This window comes from Doryrhamphus excisus, chromosome 2 (assembly GCF_030265055.1).
Source record: "Doryrhamphus excisus isolate RoL2022-K1 chromosome 2, RoL_Dexc_1.0, whole genome shotgun sequence".
Classification (NCBI taxonomy): domain Eukaryota; kingdom Metazoa; phylum Chordata; class Actinopteri; order Syngnathiformes; family Syngnathidae; genus Doryrhamphus; species Doryrhamphus excisus.
Genome location: NC_080467.1, coordinates 2,097,311 through 2,116,392, shown reverse-complemented (window position 1 = coordinate 2,116,392; position 19,082 = coordinate 2,097,311). Strand labels below are relative to the sequence as shown.

The window sequence follows — 19,082 nt, the reverse complement described above, 5'->3', positions numbered from 1 at the left end:
CGAATACAGGATTTCCTCCGGAGGGCGATGAGCGATCAGCGATCGACTCTTTTTGTCTAGCTCAAGATGGCGGTCTGAAAGGGAAGGTTCGGTGCCCATGGGTGCAAAGTATGTTTAAGTGCATCAACCGAACGGCACAGTGTACGCGATATTTCCAATCAGCGGCGAACGGCTCCCACATCAACCAAGGAATAAAGTAAGTATTGGGGGACAAAATAGAAATGAATGAGTTGAAATAAATATGTTGTTATCGCACCAAGTCAAGCTAGCTCCAATGCTAGCGACGGGCCGTTAAGCCGGTGGTTGACCTCAGCTTTCCGGCTTCAACACTTTGTTTCGGTCGTTCGGCTGAGGTCAGTTACGTGACCGTGGTCATAAACCAGCCGTACAGATTTGATATATTTCCAAATTAATGATAGAGGTGAGTTGGGCGACTACAGAATTGTACTATTCGATAGCTGTTTAGTACGCTTGGTTTGTCGCTTATAAAGATGGGACTGCGTGGGTTGGGGTCGAGTCACAATATGCTAGCGCGACACTGTTTTTTGTATAACAGCCGTATTTGTAGAACCAGATAGTTTTTCCAGGGGGATGCTGTTGCTGTGTCCTTGGATACTAATATTGCTTGGTCGAGCAACGTTCAGGCTCCTGCTATTTTTTGTGTTTTTGCACAAATGTTGCATTGTCTTTCATAATAGTCCCACTACCTGGTTTAATTAACACGTCGTGTCTGTTTACATGGCCATACTGCATGAATATATGCACATTACTGAACATGCATTTATCTCTGTTGTAGGCTGGTGTCATCTTCTCCCCTCAAAATGACCGACCCGGCTCTGCATAGGGTGGTCGCTGATATCATTCGCTCCCCTGAAGACAAACGGGTTTACAGAGGCTTGGAGTTCAAGAATGGCTTGAGGGCCATGCTCATCAGTGACCCAACAACAGACAAATCATCTGCTGCTTTAGATGTCCACATCGGTAAGAAACGAAGACAATCACAGTGCCGTATAACCACACGTTTTACTGTTTATTTGACAACAAAGTGCCTTCAATAGGTAGTATCTACCACTGAATATATATGTTATTGTTTGTTATAACTGTTGTAGAAAGGAAAACACTTTCTCGTTGATCGCATCAGTTGTAGTGCCTCACAATTGTGTGGTTTAATAAAACAAACATACAATTATAAGTCAAATTAAAATGTATGCACTGCATCTTTGGCTGTATTTCAATTTCATTTCACTTCAATTGACAGGTTCTCTATCAGACCCCGCAAACATCGCGGGCCTGGCGCACTTTTGTGAACACATGCTGTTCTTGGGGACAAAGAAGTACCCGAAGGAGAACGAGTACAGCCAGTTCTTGAGCGAGCACGCTGGCAGCTCCAACGCCTTCACCAGCGGAGAGCACACCAACTATTACTTTGACGTGTCTCACGAACACTTGCAGGGAGCGCTGGATAGGTAACCGATGATTGATTTGATGATATTTCAACTGTGCAAAACTCTCATAATTTACATGTAATTTCAACATAGTATACAGGAGTTGAATGGTAAAAAAATTAAACATTTTTAGCGTGTTGGTGCATGGAAAAATATGACATTATGGTGAGGATCTGCATATGTAACTTCATCTTGCATAAACCAATATGCAGCTTGCTAACAAACAGATGGACACAACAACCAAGTATGACATATTTTGTCATTGTTTATACCCATCGAGTGTGTCTTACTTCGATATGATCACATGCATACTGTGAAAAATGCTTACAAAAGCACAAGTTACTACAGTACAATACTCCGTTGTGCTTTGTTTTGCACCCAAGAAACAAAGCTCCCACTGGCCCCCTCGTGCAGAGGGTGAAGCTGCTGTTCTTTGTTCTTGTGGGATGAGGTTACCTCCTTCATAAATGAGGAATCACTAAGCATACACCCGTTTGTGGTATTGACTAAAGGTCCTCCACTGCTGGTGGATTGCGAGGACCATCTGGTCTAGTGAGACTGGACAGTGCAGGCTAGAGTGTGATGAAATATTAATGGTGCAACTTTATACGTGTTAGTTAATTGACTTGACGACACCTGAGTCTTATGACATTCAAATATTAAACTGAAACAGGACTTAAAAAAAAATAAAATACAATTCTGTCAATGAAATGAGATTTAAAAGTAGTGATTGATGTACATGATCAACTATTTTGTCTAATGACCACATTGTTGTTTGTGGCAACCCCTAGATTTGCCCAGTTCTTCCTATGCCCGCTGTTTGATGAGAGCTGTAAGGACCGTGAGGTGAACGCTGTGGACTCGGAGCACGACAAAAACCTGATGAATGATGCTTGGAGGCTCTTCCAGCTGGAGAAGGCCACTGGCAACCCAAATCACCCCTTCAGTAAATTTGGAACAGGTAGATCTCACCTCACGTTTGCTTGAAAGACCTTTTGTCAGTGAATACCAATAACTTTACATTTATTAGTGGTATTAATAGCAGTTGAATGCCGATCTGTGTGTAACATACTCTTTGCTGCTCCTGTCAGCTGCAATAAAAATCTGGTGTGTTGTACCGGCCTCCTTATCAGGTTCTTGTATACCTCCGAGGCATACTAAAAACGCTCACTTTGTGTGGCCAAACTGCTTTATGAAATAACAAAAATGTCACACATTTCTAAGTTGATCATCTTTTGTGTTTGGCATTGCTGGAGACATCATGTAGTACTTAACTGCTTTTCCTCCAAAATTGTTTTAGGTAACAAGTTGACCCTCGAGACCAGGCCATCAAACGACGGCATTGATGTCCGCCAGGAGCTGCTCAAATTTCACTCGATGTATTACTCCTCAAATTTAATGGGCCTCTGTGTTTTGGGAAGAGGTAAGACTACCGCGTTATTTTCTCAAAACAACACAAAGGAAAGATGAATGTAATTCTTAAGAGGTGACATAAAGTAATCTACATTTCAATATCCAAACTAATCAACTACTCCAACAATTTAGTCATATTTTTGTTGACGTATTAATTGGTTTGGTCTGAATAGAACTTTGTTGGTTAGTGTGCCTACAAGGTCATTTCTTTGACATTGAGTGAATAATTAATGAAATACAAATATTTGGTATTCTTCGTTGAGCCATTTAGTGGGAAATATTTGGTATTCATTATGGAAATAACATCACCTCAGTCATCATGTTAATGGAATGCAAACCTGCGAGCATTCTATTATAAACGCCCCAGCCAAAAGTATGATGTTGCTAATGATGATAATTAGAATTGTTATGTAGTCATGCTGGATTTAGTTGTATTTATTTGTTAGGTAATTGTTGTAAGCTGATAACAATTCAAGTTCCGTAATTGGTATGAGCCAAGTCTTTAATATGACATGTTCTCAGAACTTGCAGTGATCTTTATGAAGATCTTCTCTTCCATGTGTAAATGAAAATTGAACTTTGGAAATCCACTACCTCTCCTGTATGTCGCTGTCACATGCGTTAATTAGTGTGGGAAGCACCTTGAATGCCTTGCTGCTAACACACGCACGCTGCAAAAAGTGTCTAATCACACGCTAATGTTTCTGCTTTTTATACCCACAGAATCCCTGGATGAGTTGACCTCCATGGTGGTCAAGCTATTTGGAGAAGTGGAGAACAAGAATGTGCCTATCCCAGAATTCCCTGATCACCCCTTCCAAGATGAATATCTCAAAGTGAGTATTTGTTTTTCCGCTATTGCTGTTTTCTGTGTCATCATTTTACAAATAACTCAACTATTATTATAGTCATCCCTCGCCACTTTGTGCTTTTAATTTCCCATCATCAAATCAGTTTTTCATGCTGTTTTGTGGGTGAATACAGCATTACATACATCATTTGTCAAGAATAGGCCTATTTAAGCATTTTCAAGCATAGAAACGCCTAAATGAAGTAAAATACAAACATAAAGCATTCAGCACATGCATCCAAAGGTGATGTGACGATACAGTAATTAAAAAAACTATTAGACCACCGTTTCTTGTTCAATTTATTGCCTGGAACAACTGAAGGTAAATTTGTTTGGACAAACATAAGTAGCTCATATAAGTTAAATGTTTTGGCAGTACAATGCTAAATTCATGTAAGAACTTGCATTATATTGTTAATTATTCTTATATAATGATTTATGTTGTATCTGTGTGTTGTGCTAGCAATTCTACAAAGTAGTACCCATCAAAGACATCAGGAATCTGTATGTGACGTTCCCCATCCCGGACCTGCAGACATACTACAAGTCCAACCCAGGACACTACCTGGGACATTTGATAGGTCATGAAGGACCTGGAAGTTTGTTATCTGAACTCAAATCTAAAGGTAGGACATGTTGAATCTACACATACAGTCATGATGAATGCCAAGCATTTAGATTTCTTCATATTTCCCAATTCAAGATATGAAACATAAGCTTATTGGGAATGCCATTTTGTACTCTAAAAGTTATCATTATTTAAGGTTGGGTGAATACGCTTGTTGGAGGTCAAAAAGAAGGAGCCAAAGGATTCATGTTCTTCATTATCAACGTGGACTTGACGGAGGAAGGTCTTTGTAAGTAGTTCTTGCTCTTTCCCTCTCAGGTGTTCTCCAACCTTATGGTTGTCTGCAAACTGAAATGTAAATAATGTCATTAAAACTTAATGTTTGCGTCACCACAGTGCACATCGAGGACATCATCTTTCACATGTTCCAGTACATCCAGAAACTGCGCACAGAAGGACCTCAGGAGTGGGTGTTTCAGGAGTGCAAGGTAGCTACTTAGATGCTAGGACACCAGAATACCGACTGTCAGCGTTATGGGTTATGATTGGTGGACTACTGCAGACATAGAGACGGGTCCTGTCTGCTTTGTACTTGTTGTACATGCACACACATCACTAAACATACAAAATGCTTCTGTTTTTGTCTCTCTTTAGGATTTAAACAAGGTAGCCTTCCGGTTCAAAGACAAGGAACGACCCCGTGGTTATACCTCCAAAGTGGCTGGTTTACTCCATGTAGGTTTTCCTAAGACATATTGCAACTTGGGGCTCCTGTATGGACTGTTGTCAACAGCCCCTGATGCCGCTCTTCACTCTGTAAGAAATGGGTAGCACTGGTTCAAGCAATGCTCTCTCTCTTTTGCAGTATTACCCTCTTGAAGAGGTTCTCGCAGCAGAGTACCTTTTGGAAGACTTCAGGCCTGACTTGATTGAGATGGTGCTGAACAAGCTGAGACCAGAACATGTCAGGTTAGCGGAAATGCAAATTGGCTTTTATCCACGTCATTTATTGTTTTGCTTACCTGATTGCTTGAAAGAAGTCCGCTTTAGTACGTCATAGCGGGGCAGTAAACCGTGAATCCGGGGGTGTTTAATCCTGTGAGTAATCCTTTGCACAATCCTCATTTTTTGCCCAATTTCAGCCAATCTAGCAAGTGGCGTTGCACACTGTCCATGGTTGAAATGGACGAACACAAACGCTCACTCGCCGCCTCGTTTCCTTTGACGTTATGCCGTTGGCCAATCACCAAATGTAGGCATCGGAAGTAAAAAAAAAAAGAAAAGAGAATGGTTCCAGGAGAATCGGAATGTCAGAACCGGTGCCAGTCGATGCCCAATCCTAACTGTGATGTTAAATCCAAATCATGGATTCAACATCATTCTCCTTCCCCTCGCCCCAAGACTGCTGTTCATGCGCTTACTGTGCGTGGCGTATGCTGGGGGTTTCTAACAGACCAAACGGACCAAAAAAAAGACTTGCCGAATGAAAATCATATTGTTTAATGGACTCAATATGAAATATATTCATTGAAAAAACAAAGTCTTAGCCTTCAGTTCAGTCGATAATAATTATTTCCAAGCCTCTCAAATAAGGCCTCCAAAACCAATCGTCAAATTATGCAGACACCCACCGAGTATTTCGCAATGTGTATTTTGTCCAACCCGTGTCTAATGGACCGTGACAACATGACATGACAAGTCATCATTACCTCAACTGCCAACAAAGTCCCAGGGTAGAATTCCAACCCAATCCCAATCCTGCAAGTAGAAATATGCATCACATACGTTTTCTCTTTTGTACATTTTTTGGTTGCAACCTGACCATTGCTTCATTCTCTTTCCAGGGTTGTTTTGGTGTCAAAGTCATTTGAAGGTCAAACAGACAAGACAGAAGAATGGTACGGTACACAGTACAGACAGGAGGTTATATCTGAGGATACCATCAAGGTGAATCAATGCGTTCATACTCTGCAGATGGAATCTGTCACTGACGGCAATCTGCACATTTTTCTGGAGAAATACATTTGACACATTGTGTGTGTGTGTGTGTGTGTGTGTCAGACATGGGCGGGTGCAGACCTCAACGGGAAGTTCAAGTTGCCTATGAAAAATGAGTTCATCCCGACCAACTTTGAAATATACCCTCTTGAGAAAGACTCCCCATCTGTTCCCGTTTTAATCAAGGCGAGTGTGTTTGCTGCCGTTTCATCATCGGTTATCCCGCGCTCCACATACATCTTCTTCACTGAAAATGACACACTTGCTAATTTGTGACTTTGTCTTTCTGTTAACTATGATGCACATTTTGTGTTCTGACATGTTATCACACTCTTTTTTTCAATCACACAAATTCTAATATCCTGTGGGCCATCTTGTTCCAGGACACCGCGATGAGCAAGGTGTGGTTCAAGCAGGACGACAAATTCTTTCTTCCTAAAGCATGTTTGAACTTTGAGTTCTTCAGGTATGTTAGTCTCTCAGTCGCCACTAACGCAAACTACCTTTTTTTAAACTGTTAGCAAATTAAAACAGGACTGCCAAGAAAATATCAGTGATGGAAAATATTTACTATACAGTAATCCCTCGTTATTCTCAATTAGGTGCTTCAAGACCTGGCTGCGTTAAGTCAATTTCCACGGAGTAAGACTCCTTATCTGTGAATGGAATATATTTGTAGTTGGAGCATAGAAACCTGTTTATGACCTTCTAAATATACTTTTTAAAAACATTATTAGTGCTCTCTAGACATGAACTAACACCCTTATAGTCACCTCTACACTCATATTACCAAATATAGTAGATATAATAACAGAAAAGACATAAAAACCTAAACAGGTCTTAAACAGCAGACAATTAGGTTTTAGCTTCGCCCGTGTTATGGCCACAATTTGGATTTGGGATGGTCTGGTGCTTACTGACACCTAGTGGCCAGTGTAGAATACTACATATCATCACAACTTCTTGTGAATGCTTTTATTTATATATATATATATATATATATATATATATATATATATATATATATATATATATATATATATATATATATATATATATATATATATATATATATATATATATATATATATAAATTTTTGCTAAAATCTGCATATTTTTGACTAATACCAAGCTGTATGAAACCAACCGTATAACAGTATGATTAAAGTGTTAATAAAAACCGTGAGAGAGAGGCTGCCAAATTTGAAGTGCAAAGTGGCGAGGGATTACTGTATTCTTCTACTTCATAACACCAGTTGAGGAAGTACTTTAGACATTAATGGAAACAGAAATATGACATCAGCTCTGTTAATGAATTTCTTGTTAATTTTAATGGCTGGTACCACTACAAGTATGTTACCTAAAGAATACAAGGAACAGTGGATTGCCTAAAAGCACAGTTTTTTGCAGTACGACGCTATAGCTATTGATGTAGTAACATCAGTGATTCTGGTTACTATCAAGAAAACTATGGAAAAGACTAGATATACCCTCTTGAATGGCACATGAAAGGTTGTTTTTACTGCATTTTCTCACCACTGCTATTTTTCTACAGCCCGTTTGCGTATGTGGACCCATTACATTGTAACATGGCTTATTTATACCTGGAGCTCCTAAAGGACTCCCTCAACGAGTATGCATATGCAGCCGAGCTAGCTGGCTTGAACTATGACCTCCAAAATACCGTCTATGGGATGTATGTAAGTATTTTGATTCCTTTACTGTCACATTCATGCTGCATCCCAAATCTGAAAGAATCCTTCAACATTTCAGCCCAAGGTTAATATCGGCTCAGCCAGACCTCATAGTCATGAATATAAACTACCTGTTCTTCAACCACAAAAATATTTGCTATCTACAAAAATGGCTGTTGTCAGTATTAACTTTCTTCTATGTCCATCTTCCTCTCCCCTCATCAATCTTCATTTCCCCTCTTCAAATCCAACAAAACATTCCTGCCTCTTGTAGACTTTTTTGTGTCTCACATAGGCTGGCTCAGCAAATCATTGCAGTTCCTCTTCTGTGAGGCAAATAAAGTTGTTTTAAGCTTTTCAAATGTCTGCCACGAGCCAGTCATGAGGCTGCATATACATACTCTTCCTGTCATTCTTCACGTACTTGTTTTGTGCGTCGTCTCCATCACCTATCTTTGTTTTCTTCTCCTTCCCCTCCCTTCCTGTAGTCGCTACCTATATGCAGATCCCATGCACTGCAACATGACGTACTTGTTGCTCAGGTTACTGAAGGATGATTTAAAAGAGTATACATATGCAGCCCGCCTGGCTGGGCTGGTGTATGGCATAGCCTCAAAGATGAATGCCATCCTAGTAAGTAAGGAAGTGGGGCCAATGTTTAGGGCTTGCGTTTGAGGCTTTAAAGGGGCAGTTCCGATTGTTGACAGGAAGTTGTGTGACACATCCATAAGCAGTCAAGTCAGTCAAAAGCGACTCCCACTTTGTGTCCTGAGCAGAGATCCAACACATTTGCATCGCACAAATCCTTACCTCACAAATCGCTTTTCTTTATTAAAAATTATTAATTTTATTAAAATGATTATTTTCTTATTTTGTACCCAGAAACTAGCTGCAACTACTTTCCTCTGAACCGAAATCCGACCGCAACTCTGCTCACTCGACACAAAGTGCGGAGTTGACAGACTTCACTGCTTATGGGGGGGGGGGTGTCATACAACTTCATGTCAAACAATCCGAGCTATCCCTTTAAGTGTGTGCAATAAATGGCTGCTATTGCTTGAGTGATTGTCTTGATCAGGGGTCAGCAACCTACGGCTCCAGAGCCGCATGTGGCTCTTCAGCCTCTTTGTTGTGGCTCCCTTTGCAATGCTCAAATATTTGTTTTAACACCCAAATGAGGAAAATATGCATCTTTGTAATTACTTTAGAAAAAAATGGGACTTTCTGTGAGACCGTATACTAGCAAGAGTACTTGATCAACTCCGCTTTTTCTCCTCTGAACTACTTTGATACCCCAAAATTCCCTCCAAATCTGGCAGTCAATCAAAATCTTGGGAGACTCGCAATTTGCTCTGGATGTGAGCATGTTGCTACACATTTCTTGCACGGGGAGAACATGCAAACTCCACACAGAGATAGCCGAGGGTGGGATTGAACTCGGGTCTCCTAGCTGTGAGGTCTGCGCGCTAATCACTCGACCGCTATGCAGCCCCTATATTCTGCTGTTAAATTATGTTTCACGGCTCCATTCTATTTTTCTTCAGTGAGCGAGGGGGTAAAATGGCTCTTTTGATAGTAAAGGTTGCCGACCCCTGGTCTTGATTGTACCTAACTTCTTACTGTAAGATCAGGGATGGACATAATAAATGATTGAATAATTAATGGATTATTAAGAATCAGGTACATATGCGATTTTTAATTGTGTCTTAGAGGAATGGTGTATTACATATCAATATGTACATATCAATTTATAATGATTGATTGTACATATCAATCATGTGTGCTACCTAGCTGCAACTAGCTGTTGACTCAGTTTGTAGCCGAAGAACATAACACAACATACCATCAGATAAAGACTACATCCAGGCAGATGCAGACCTCTATGACCTATCTACCTTTTAATCACCCATGATGCTTAGAGTGCGGAAGCAGGAGGTATACGATCAGATGTTTTGGTAGAAGTCATATGCAGCGTTGGTGTTTTGATCTGAGAAATCTTGAGTAACTTTGATCAAATGTAGATGTAGCGCTTCAACTCCAATGGGAAAAAGCTATGAGCGAGTGGCACAGGCGACACCGAGTGAAGGTTGAATGGCAAGGTTTATAGTGTGTGTAAAGCACTTAATGTGCAGTTCCAATTAAAAAGATTGTTTCAGACTTAAATGCCAATTGAGCTTCTCAAATGTATTGTCACTTAAATGTATTTTTTAATTCATCAAGGGAGGCTGATTAACGGCTGTAGTTGGAACCAATGTGATTTTATTAGCAAGCTATCATGTATTTCTAACAAGTGATTGTGTGACAACAATTTGCATGCTGAGGTTTTCCTGTTCTACGGGACACTGCATGGGTTGGGAAAATAACCTACTAATCTGTTTCTACAGCTAGTATTGATTTTAACGACCCCCCCCATCATTGCAAGCCATGGTGGCCTCTCCTTGGGAGACGACACCACGGTGCATTGGAGAGCTGTTTGTAATTAGATTGAGTCAGCACTATCAAAGTGGCCGGCCGGCCGTTCGTCAAGGTTAATGATGTTAGCGCAGATGACTTTTAACGTGTCACAGATGGACCTAAGATAAATAGGAGTGATTGCTGAATCATGAAGGGCCTTGAAGGGTGCGGATGACGCTGCAATTTATTATTTCCCTCCATTATTCATTCATCCTTATTTCCTCCACTTGTGACACACAACACTGTTCTTTATCCATATGGCACCACAGTGAAAATGTTTGTGACTAAGAAGAGATTATGCTCCGTGACACCCAATCACAATCAACTAACGAGCGGGAAAGCGTTTAATTGACATGTTGTTGTCTTTTCAGCTAGGTTGTATGTATCAGCTATTTTTGTTGCCGCCTAGAGAAATCCATCAAATTGATCAACTACTAGCGCCGAGTGATTGATCATGCTTGTAAACCATCTGCTCTCTGTCGCCGCCCAGCTCTCCGTTAAAGGTTACAATGACAAGCAGCACATCCTGCTGAAGAAGATCATCGAGAAGATGGCCACCTTTGAGATCGACGAGAAACGTTTTGACATCATCAAGGAAGCGGTAATCACGGCGACCCAAAAAGCAACCGTCCATTGTGGAAGCGTGCCTGAAAAAAAAAAATTAAACTTTATCCTGCGTCTCTGCAGTACATGAGGTCTTTGAATAACTTCAGAGCCGAGCAGCCGCACCAGCACGCCATGTACTACCTCCGTCTCCTCATGACCGAGGTTGCTTGGACCAAAGATGAGCTCAGAGAGGCTCTGGAGGGTGAGATGTCGTATCGCTATCTCTATCGTTTTTATGCCTAATTTGAGACCGGCTGGTCTTATTGTTGGGTAAAGGGTAAATATTTGTGATCATTAACATTTGGGGGCCGCACTGGGAGATACGTTGTGGTCATCGACCACAGGGCGGTTGTTTTGCAATGATTTTCATTTGGATGCTTGATCACACCTCCGAGCTAATACTTACTGACTTATTTTATGTTAATTTTATGAATCATTGTAGGGGTGTAACGCCTCTTAAATGCAGGTCAGATGTAGCTTCATAAAAATCCTACATTGCCATTAGCTTGTAATCCCGTGATGGCTGCGCCAGGAATCCAAAATGATGATGCAGTCTGGTCTATAAACACGATGATTTGTTGTCTTGAAGCAATTATCCATTGGCGGCAAAGTGGGTCATTGCATTGTGATGGTGGTCTTTGATGAATGGATTTTATTTGTATTCCAGATGTAACGTTCCCACGCCTCAAGGCCTTCATACCGCAGCTGTTGTCACGGTTACATATTGAAGCCCTTCTCCATGGCAACATCACCAAGGAGGTTTGTTTGCAAGTCAATGTGCTTTTACTGCCGAGTAAAATTGCATTTTTTTTGTCCGCTGTTCACATCCCTCATTTATCACCGTTAATTAGTTCTAGACCGTGATAAGTGAATTTTTGTGAAGTAGGATTTCTTTTTTATGAATAGAATATTATTGTAGTTGCTATGGAAACCAGCATTTCTGGGTGTCGAACCAGGTTACAATCTTCTAAATACTATTTTTAACATTATTAGAGCCCTCTAGACATGACATAACACCCCTATGGTCACCTTTACAGTCGTATTTCCCAAAATAGTACATATATTCAGAGGAAACAAGCCATTTAAGACATAAAACTTGCTGTTCTGGTATGTGTCACTAATTGTTATTGTTTTATGTTGTCATTGTTGCCTGTTGTGAGATCATTTAAACCTGCAAATGTTGGAGAATAACGCCACAATATTATGAGTAAAAGTTTGATTTTAGTAGCATTATGTCCCATCTTGTCAGAGGGTTGGACCTGATAAGAGAAGAGGCCAACGTTGTCCTTAATGAGGCTTATTTGACTGGCAAACAACCCAGCTGTCAAAATAAGGTCAAAGATGTAGAGGATAAACAACTCGGGGCCGAGCGAAGCCCCGAGACAAATGAGGACAAAACAAAGAGAGCTTAACAAACTTACTAAAGTCCCAAACTGCGGAGGTTGGGAAGATGCGACGACTCAAACAGAGGAACACTTGGCAAATGTAAGCGCCGTGGTGATTAATTAACTAGAGTGACCGTAGGTGTGCCTCGCGGCTCTGCAAGACCAGCAACTGAGGCGTCAATAACGGAGGAGAACAGCAGAGGTCAGCAAAAACAACAGTCAAACGACACGGAACGTGACACATAAAGCTGAAATAAAGAACAGTGCAGCAGTAATTTTATGAGAATAGAGTCATATTAATTTATTAATATAAATGTATATTATTAAATATAATTTAATATATTATATAATTTATTAAATATATAATTTTAATATAATTTATTAATATACATTTAGAAATAATTTTAAAAAAGCTGTAATTTTACAAGAATAAAGTGAAAATATTAAGAGGAAAAAGTAAAGTGCCATAATTCCAACACAGAAATTCCACAGAAAGATACTACACAGGTTTTTAAAAAACTTTTCATGAAATAAAGAACAGCGTGTATAACAATGTAAAAGTCATTCATCGCCGTCCTCCTCCTGGGAACTAAAACCACTCGGGTATTCTTTGTCAGCATCACAAGCCTCATAATTCCATCATCACACACTTTGTCAGTCTCTCTCACACTTTCCTCGTCGCTCTTTGTATCGCTTTTGCCTTGAGCTAAAGAGCTTCATCGAGCAGTTGTTCAGCCGATCGCCATTTTTGGACAACATTTTTTATGGCTAACGCAGGCTGTTGTTGCCTGTTCCACTGATTTATGCTTACTAAAATGGCGGCGTATTTACTTGCTCAAGGTCACTGTCTTGCAGTGCTGCCACTTGCTTGTAAGAGTAATACTATTTTTTGGGTCAAAATCTATCAATATTAATTTTTCAGTGGAATACATTTGTACAACCGTTGCTCTAACATATTATTCCTTCGTGTTCTTGTCCATCGTATGTCCAGTCTGCTCTTGACATGATGCAAATGGTGGAGGACACGCTCATCGAGCACGCACACACCAAGCCTCTCCTCCCGAGCCAGCTGATCCGATACAGAGAGGTCCAGGTTCCGGACGGTAGGCCTCGCACTCCTCACACCACGGTCAAGCACCGTGTCATCAACACCCGGACGTGCCGGTTTCCGTAGCAACCACCCAGAAGGGCTCTCTCACCTTTCCTACACGCTCACGTCATCTTCCTTACCTTTCACTACCTTTCACTGGGAATGGCTTCTATGGAAGACAACCTTTATGATGATAACAGATGATATAGTAGAAGACGTAAGACGCATGTATGTACAGTATTTGTGTATATACTGTACTTTAAAACCGTGTACTCTTTGTTTTGATCCTGCACTGGACAATCCGCATTATGGACTGGTGATTTAGCAATCCAGTTTTGCAGCGTGTGTGTGCACACGTGATGTAATTCCCAGATACCCACACTCATATTTCACGTGAGGAACAGGAAAAGATGAGTATGAGTAATTCTTGTAAAATTACAGCTTTTTAAAAAAAAATTCTAAACTTATATTAATTATTAATTAATAGGACTTTATTCTCATAAAATTACTGCATACAACATAACACAATAACAATTTAGCAAGTTTTATGTCTTAAATTGCTTGTTTCCTCTGAATATATGTACTATTTTGGGAAATACGACTGTAAAGGTGACCATAGGGGTGTTATGTCATGTCTAGAGGGCTCTAATAATGTTAAAAGTAGTATCTAGAAGATTGTAACCTGGTTCGACACCCAGAAATGCTGGTTTCCATAGCAACTACAATAATATTCTATTCATAAAAAAGAAATCCTACTTCACAAAAATTCACTTATCACGGTCTGTTCACTAACCGTATTTGAGTAGATTTTGACGATTTTTGAAGTGAGATGTTAAGAAGAGTGGAAGTGGAAGCATGAGCGCTTACGGCAATTCCTTGATCACGAGTTATCTGGCTCATTGGAGTTGATCTTAAAGGAGGCAGGTTGGCTTCCATGTCAGCACACCTCATTGGAAAGAAAATAGAACCCGACTTAAAAAGCCTTTTAAAAGTCCAGTTTGAGTTCCCCACAACTTGTCAGGGTGTCCTCCATCTCAACCCTGCTATGGTATCATGCTCGCCCCTTGGAGGGTTCTTCTATGTGGAGTTGAAATATACTTTTCTACTGGAAGAAGCTCTGCTAATTAAGATAAGCCCAGGCTTATTTTTTAAAGTACTACATTTGAACACAATTAATGGGACACATCACAAGAACAAAACAAATTAGTCAATACCAGTTCAAACTGGAACAGTTGGTGGAATGAAGGGAATCAAACCCGGTCACGTGTGTCTCCGGCAGGGGGCTGGTACGTTTATCAGCAGAGGAACGAGGTGCACAACAATTGCGGCATCGAGATCTACTACCAGACCGACATGCAGACGACCCACGAGAACATGCTCCTGGAGCTCTTCTGCCAGATCATCTCAGAGCCTTGCTTCAACACGCTGAGGACCAAGGAGCAGCTGGGTGAGATGTTGTCAACTCGTTTGTCCGTGACGACTTTGGGCATTGATCCACCCGGAAGTACACAAGCGTCCTATGAAATGATGCTTAGCCTCCTCCATTATTGATGCTGTATTGATACATTGATCTCCAAACGTCCAGCATTTGGATTTCAACTAGCAACTACCTGTTGGCGCCACGCTACCGACATAGTCAACACACCTATGAGCTCTAACCCGTCCTGTTCTCTGCTGCCCCCCCAAGGCTACATCGTGTTCAGCGGACCGAGGCGGGCCAACGGGGTCCAAGGCCTGCGCTTCATCATCCAGTCTGAAAAGCCCCCCCACTACCTGGAGAGCCGCATCGAGGCCTTCCTGTGCACCATGCAGAGGTCCGTGGAGGAGATGAGCGACCAAGCGTTCCAGAAGCACATCCAGGCCTTGGCCATCCGCCGCCTGGACAAACCCAAGAAGCTCTCTGCCGAGTGTGCCAAGTACTGGGGGGAGATCATCTCCCAGCAGTACCACTTCGACCGAGGTGAGATGCTCCGGGCCTCGCCGGCCCAAGTAGCGCTAGCTACATTTTACCGCATCTGATCTCAGGGACGTTTTTGTTTTTCATAGCCAGCACCTCGTAGTGGCTCCACATTCACCGCTAAGATACCTAAAGCTGAGTGGCGGCACGCTGGACGCCAGCCAATGGGAATCGAGTGATCACTTACTGATATCAGCTGCTATTAATGGACGAGTACAAAGAGAGTTTTATCTCTTATGACTTTTGACCTTCAGTTAACCTTCACTTAAAAGTTCCAAATGTGCACCCAACCAGGACAGACTAATTGGGACGCCTCTTAATTAGTGGGCGGTATGGATGAGTTTGGTGCCGAAGAACCCTGACCTTTTGAGGTGCACCACAAGTGGGATTGCGGGCCGAGGCGGTTCGTGCAGCATCGGTGACCTCTGACCTCACACCCCACAGTCCCAGTCCCAGATGTTGTCGGTAGCGGAAGCTCTTACGTCTTACAAAGAGGACGCCAACGTCGTCGTTCCTTCCGTTGTCACTACTAGCAGTACTGGCTACGTGTCCCAATACTTTAGTCCACACGTAGCATCCGCGCACATGCTAGGTGGCATCAGACCAGGATGTTGTCATGTTTTTGTCTTGTGTTGCAGATAACGTTGAGGTGGCCCACCTGAAAACCTTGACGAAGGACGACGTTATGCAATTCTACACCGTGAGTTAAGCATCTTCATCAACGCTACGTGTAGCATTGTTAGCTTCTTCCTTGGCTAGCTACGTGTTGCATTGTTAGCTTCTTCCTAGGCTAGCTATGTGTAGCATTATTAGCCTCTTCCATGGCTAGCTACGTGTCGCATTGTTAGCCTCTTCCTTGGCTAGCTACGTGTCGCATTGTTAGCTTCTTCCTTGGCTAGCTACGTGTTGCATTGTTAGCCTCTTCCTTGGCTAGCTACGTGTAGCATTGTTAGCTTCTTCCTTGGCTAGCTACATGTCGCATTGTTAGCTTCTTCCTTTGCTAGCTACATGTTGCATTGTTATTCTCTTCCTTGGTTAGCTAAGTGTCGCATTGTTAGCCTCTTCCTAGGCTAGCTACGTGTCGCATTGTTAGCTTCTTCCTTGGCTAGCTATGTGTAGCATTGTTAGCCTCTTCCTTTGCTAGCTACGTGTTGCATTGTTAGCCTCTTCCTTTGCTAGCTACGTGTTGCATTGTTAGCCTCTTCCTTGGCTAGCTACGTGTCGCATTGTTAGCCTCTTCCTTGGCTAGCTACGTGTCGCATTGTTAGCTTCTTTCTAGGCTAGCTACGTGTTGCATTGTTAGCCTCTTCCTTTGCTAGCTACGTGTTGCATTGTTAGCCTCTTCCTTTGCTAGCTACATGTAGCATTGTTAGCCTCTTCCTTGGCTAGCTACGTGTTGCATTGTAGCCTCTTCCTTGGCTAGCTACGTGTTGCATTGTAGCCTCTTCCTTGGCTAGCTACGTGATGCATTGCTAACTTCTTCCTTGGCTAGCTACGTGATGCATTGTTAGCCTCTTCCTTTGCTAGCTAGGTGTTGCATTGTTAGCTTCTTTCTTGGCTAGCTACATGATGCATTGTTAGCCTCTTCCTTTGCTAGCTACGTGTTGCATTGTTAGCCTCTTCCTTTGCTAGCTACATGTAGCATTGTTAGCCTCTTCCTTGGCTAGCTACGTGTTGTTGTGTTTTCCAATGTTTTTTTGCCAACCTTGACCACATCCTTTCATGTCCCTGCCAGGAGCGTCTCACCCTGGAAGCCCCCAAAAGACACAAGGTGTCCGTGCACGTGCTGTCCAGGGAGATGGACACCTGTAAGTATCTCCAGGGACAAACATGGCCGTTGTCAGGACGCCTCCCGAGTCGACATCGGCTCACCTCTGTCTCCTGTAGGTCCCGTGGTGGGGGAATTCCCGGCCCAGAATGACGTCAACTTGGCCCCTGCACCCTCCCTGCCACAGGTGACCCCCCCCCCCCAATCCTAACATTTTCTTTATTTGTACCAACATGCAACATGAATCACAAGACGTTCTTGTTAGTAGTTTAGCAGCATATTAGCTTGCCGCTAATATGGCAAGACTGTAGTTCTTTACTAACTAACACAGTTACACGTCAAGCCTCACAATTGTTCACTCAAAGCACGTTTGTAGTTTGACATGGACAAAGCAGCTGTACTTGCGTACAAATGTGGAAATTGCACTTCATGATTCCGCCTTTGCGTCTAACTCCGCGTTGTTGTTGTTCCAACAGCCGTCGCTGGTCCGGGACATGACCGAGTTCAAGCGGAGCCTGCCTCTCTTCCCCCTGGTCAGGCCTCACATCAACTTCATGGCGGCCAAACTGTAAGCGAGCGCCTCGGCGTCTGCACGGGCGGGCCCACGGAGCCCCCAAACACCAGGAAGACCAGGATCTGCCCGAGCCTGCATGAGTGTATGTTTACGGCCAGAGCCGCTGTAGGAAACGCTTGGGAAAAAAAAATGTGTGTGCTAGACATACGAAGGTCTGCGTAGCTGCAATTAACGCTAGAGCCTCATGTTCAAGTGGAACAGGAGATGCAACACTCAATGATGTCACAGTCCCGTATAAGCTTTTTGTAGGGGAGCTAGAGACCACCTAGCCTTTTCATTTGTTCCTTCTGAGTCGCTACATTTCCACAAATTTCACCCGCCTCATCACGCAGATTCTTTTTAACCTGAGAGAATGTTGGGACCCTTTTGAGGCGTTTTGTTTTTAAATCTGCTTATTGGAAAGAACTTTACCCAGACACTTATTTATTCTTTATTCAATTTCATCTTCAAATGCCACAACAAAAGACATCTCAGGGGTACCGACATGCTGATTATTGTTTTTAACTTTCAGTTTTAGTGATTGAAAAATTTTACGTTTTATCAGTCTGCATTCATATTTTGTTCACTTCAATAAATGTGATCAAATACTCAGACTTTGGACGTTTATGTTGGACAGTTAAATTAATATTATGGTTATCATAGTAGATATATAGATATATAATCTGCAGGAGAAACCTCTTCAATGTTGTAGTCGATGAATTCATGGGTGACCTGAATCACAAATGTTGTGATTTAATAAAACAAAATGTCACAATACAACACCAAAAATACTTATTTGTGAACAATTTAACAATATGTTAATAAAAAATATCACTGTCACAATTAAATATTAATAATAATAATACAACTAGCTCCTTAAATTACATCCTATAGCTTGAGCAAAGAAAATAAACTATTTGGTGATGAAAATGCTTTGGCTTTTTAGTGTCAACAAACAATTTGTTCCCTGAGTTGGTGAACAATAAATATAACAATGTAACATTATAAAATATTTGTTTTTAACAATATGTGTATTGAAGAGAACTGAGAAATGCAGATGAAACGCAAGTATTGTCTGGAGGCAGGGGGCGTGGCCTCAGGCCTTTAAACCGGTAACGGTGCGTTCTAGTCTGCTGTGAAGTAGGAAATATTAACTATTTCATCTTTACGGGAAACATTTGTTGACTTGCTGCTGCAGTAAAGTGCTGGTAATAAATGTCATATTTTCATTGGTAGCCTCAGTCAAACATTTTTTACGAAATAATATGACATAGTGAGGATGTGTTGTCCAGTCAATTTCG

General features: G+C 41.7%; 1 protein-coding gene across 2 annotated transcripts; it reads left to right on the top strand.

Annotated features, from left to right (window-relative positions):
* The first annotated feature begins 19 nt into the window (after positions 1 to 19).
* Positions 20 to 18,393, top strand: ide (insulin-degrading enzyme). 2 transcript variants are annotated; one of them, XM_058064938.1, is made up of 25 exons: positions 20 to 196; positions 797 to 981; positions 1,259 to 1,466; positions 2,237 to 2,406; positions 2,746 to 2,868; positions 3,582 to 3,694; positions 4,172 to 4,334; positions 4,473 to 4,565; positions 4,673 to 4,764; positions 4,931 to 5,011; positions 5,142 to 5,245; positions 6,121 to 6,223; positions 6,338 to 6,460; positions 6,658 to 6,740; positions 8,457 to 8,601; positions 10,913 to 11,023; positions 11,110 to 11,230; positions 11,696 to 11,787; positions 13,405 to 13,516; positions 14,783 to 14,950; positions 15,191 to 15,463; positions 16,099 to 16,160; positions 17,196 to 17,268; positions 17,348 to 17,415; positions 17,705 to 18,393. In XM_058064938.1, the coding sequence occupies exons 1-25, from the start codon at positions 111 to 113 to the stop codon at positions 17,798 to 17,800; spliced, it is 3,048 nt and encodes a 1,015-aa protein (XP_057920921.1). In that variant the 5' UTR covers positions 20 to 110; the 3' UTR covers positions 17,801 to 18,393. The 2 variants fall into 2 exon arrangements, with proteins under 2 accessions (XP_057920921.1, XP_057920920.1); XM_058064937.1 differs by lacking the exon at positions 8,457 to 8,601 and adding an exon at positions 7,830 to 7,974 and having other exon boundaries at positions 23 to 196.
* The last annotated feature ends 689 nt before the right edge of the window (positions 18,394 to 19,082 follow it).

Excerpts from the sequence above, each read along its gene's own strand:
- ide (XM_058064938.1), top strand. The coding sequence starts at position 111 with ATGTTTAAGTGCATCAACCGAACGGCACAGTGTACGCGATATTTCCAA. Across the intron at positions 3,695-4,171 it reads TCCAAGATGAATATCTCAAA|CAATTCTACAAAGTAGTACC; the intron begins GTGAGTATTTGT and ends GTGTTGTGCTAG. Across the intron at positions 15,464-16,098 it reads GCAGTACCACTTCGACCGAG|ATAACGTTGAGGTGGCCCAC; the intron begins GTGAGATGCTCC and ends CTTGTGTTGCAG.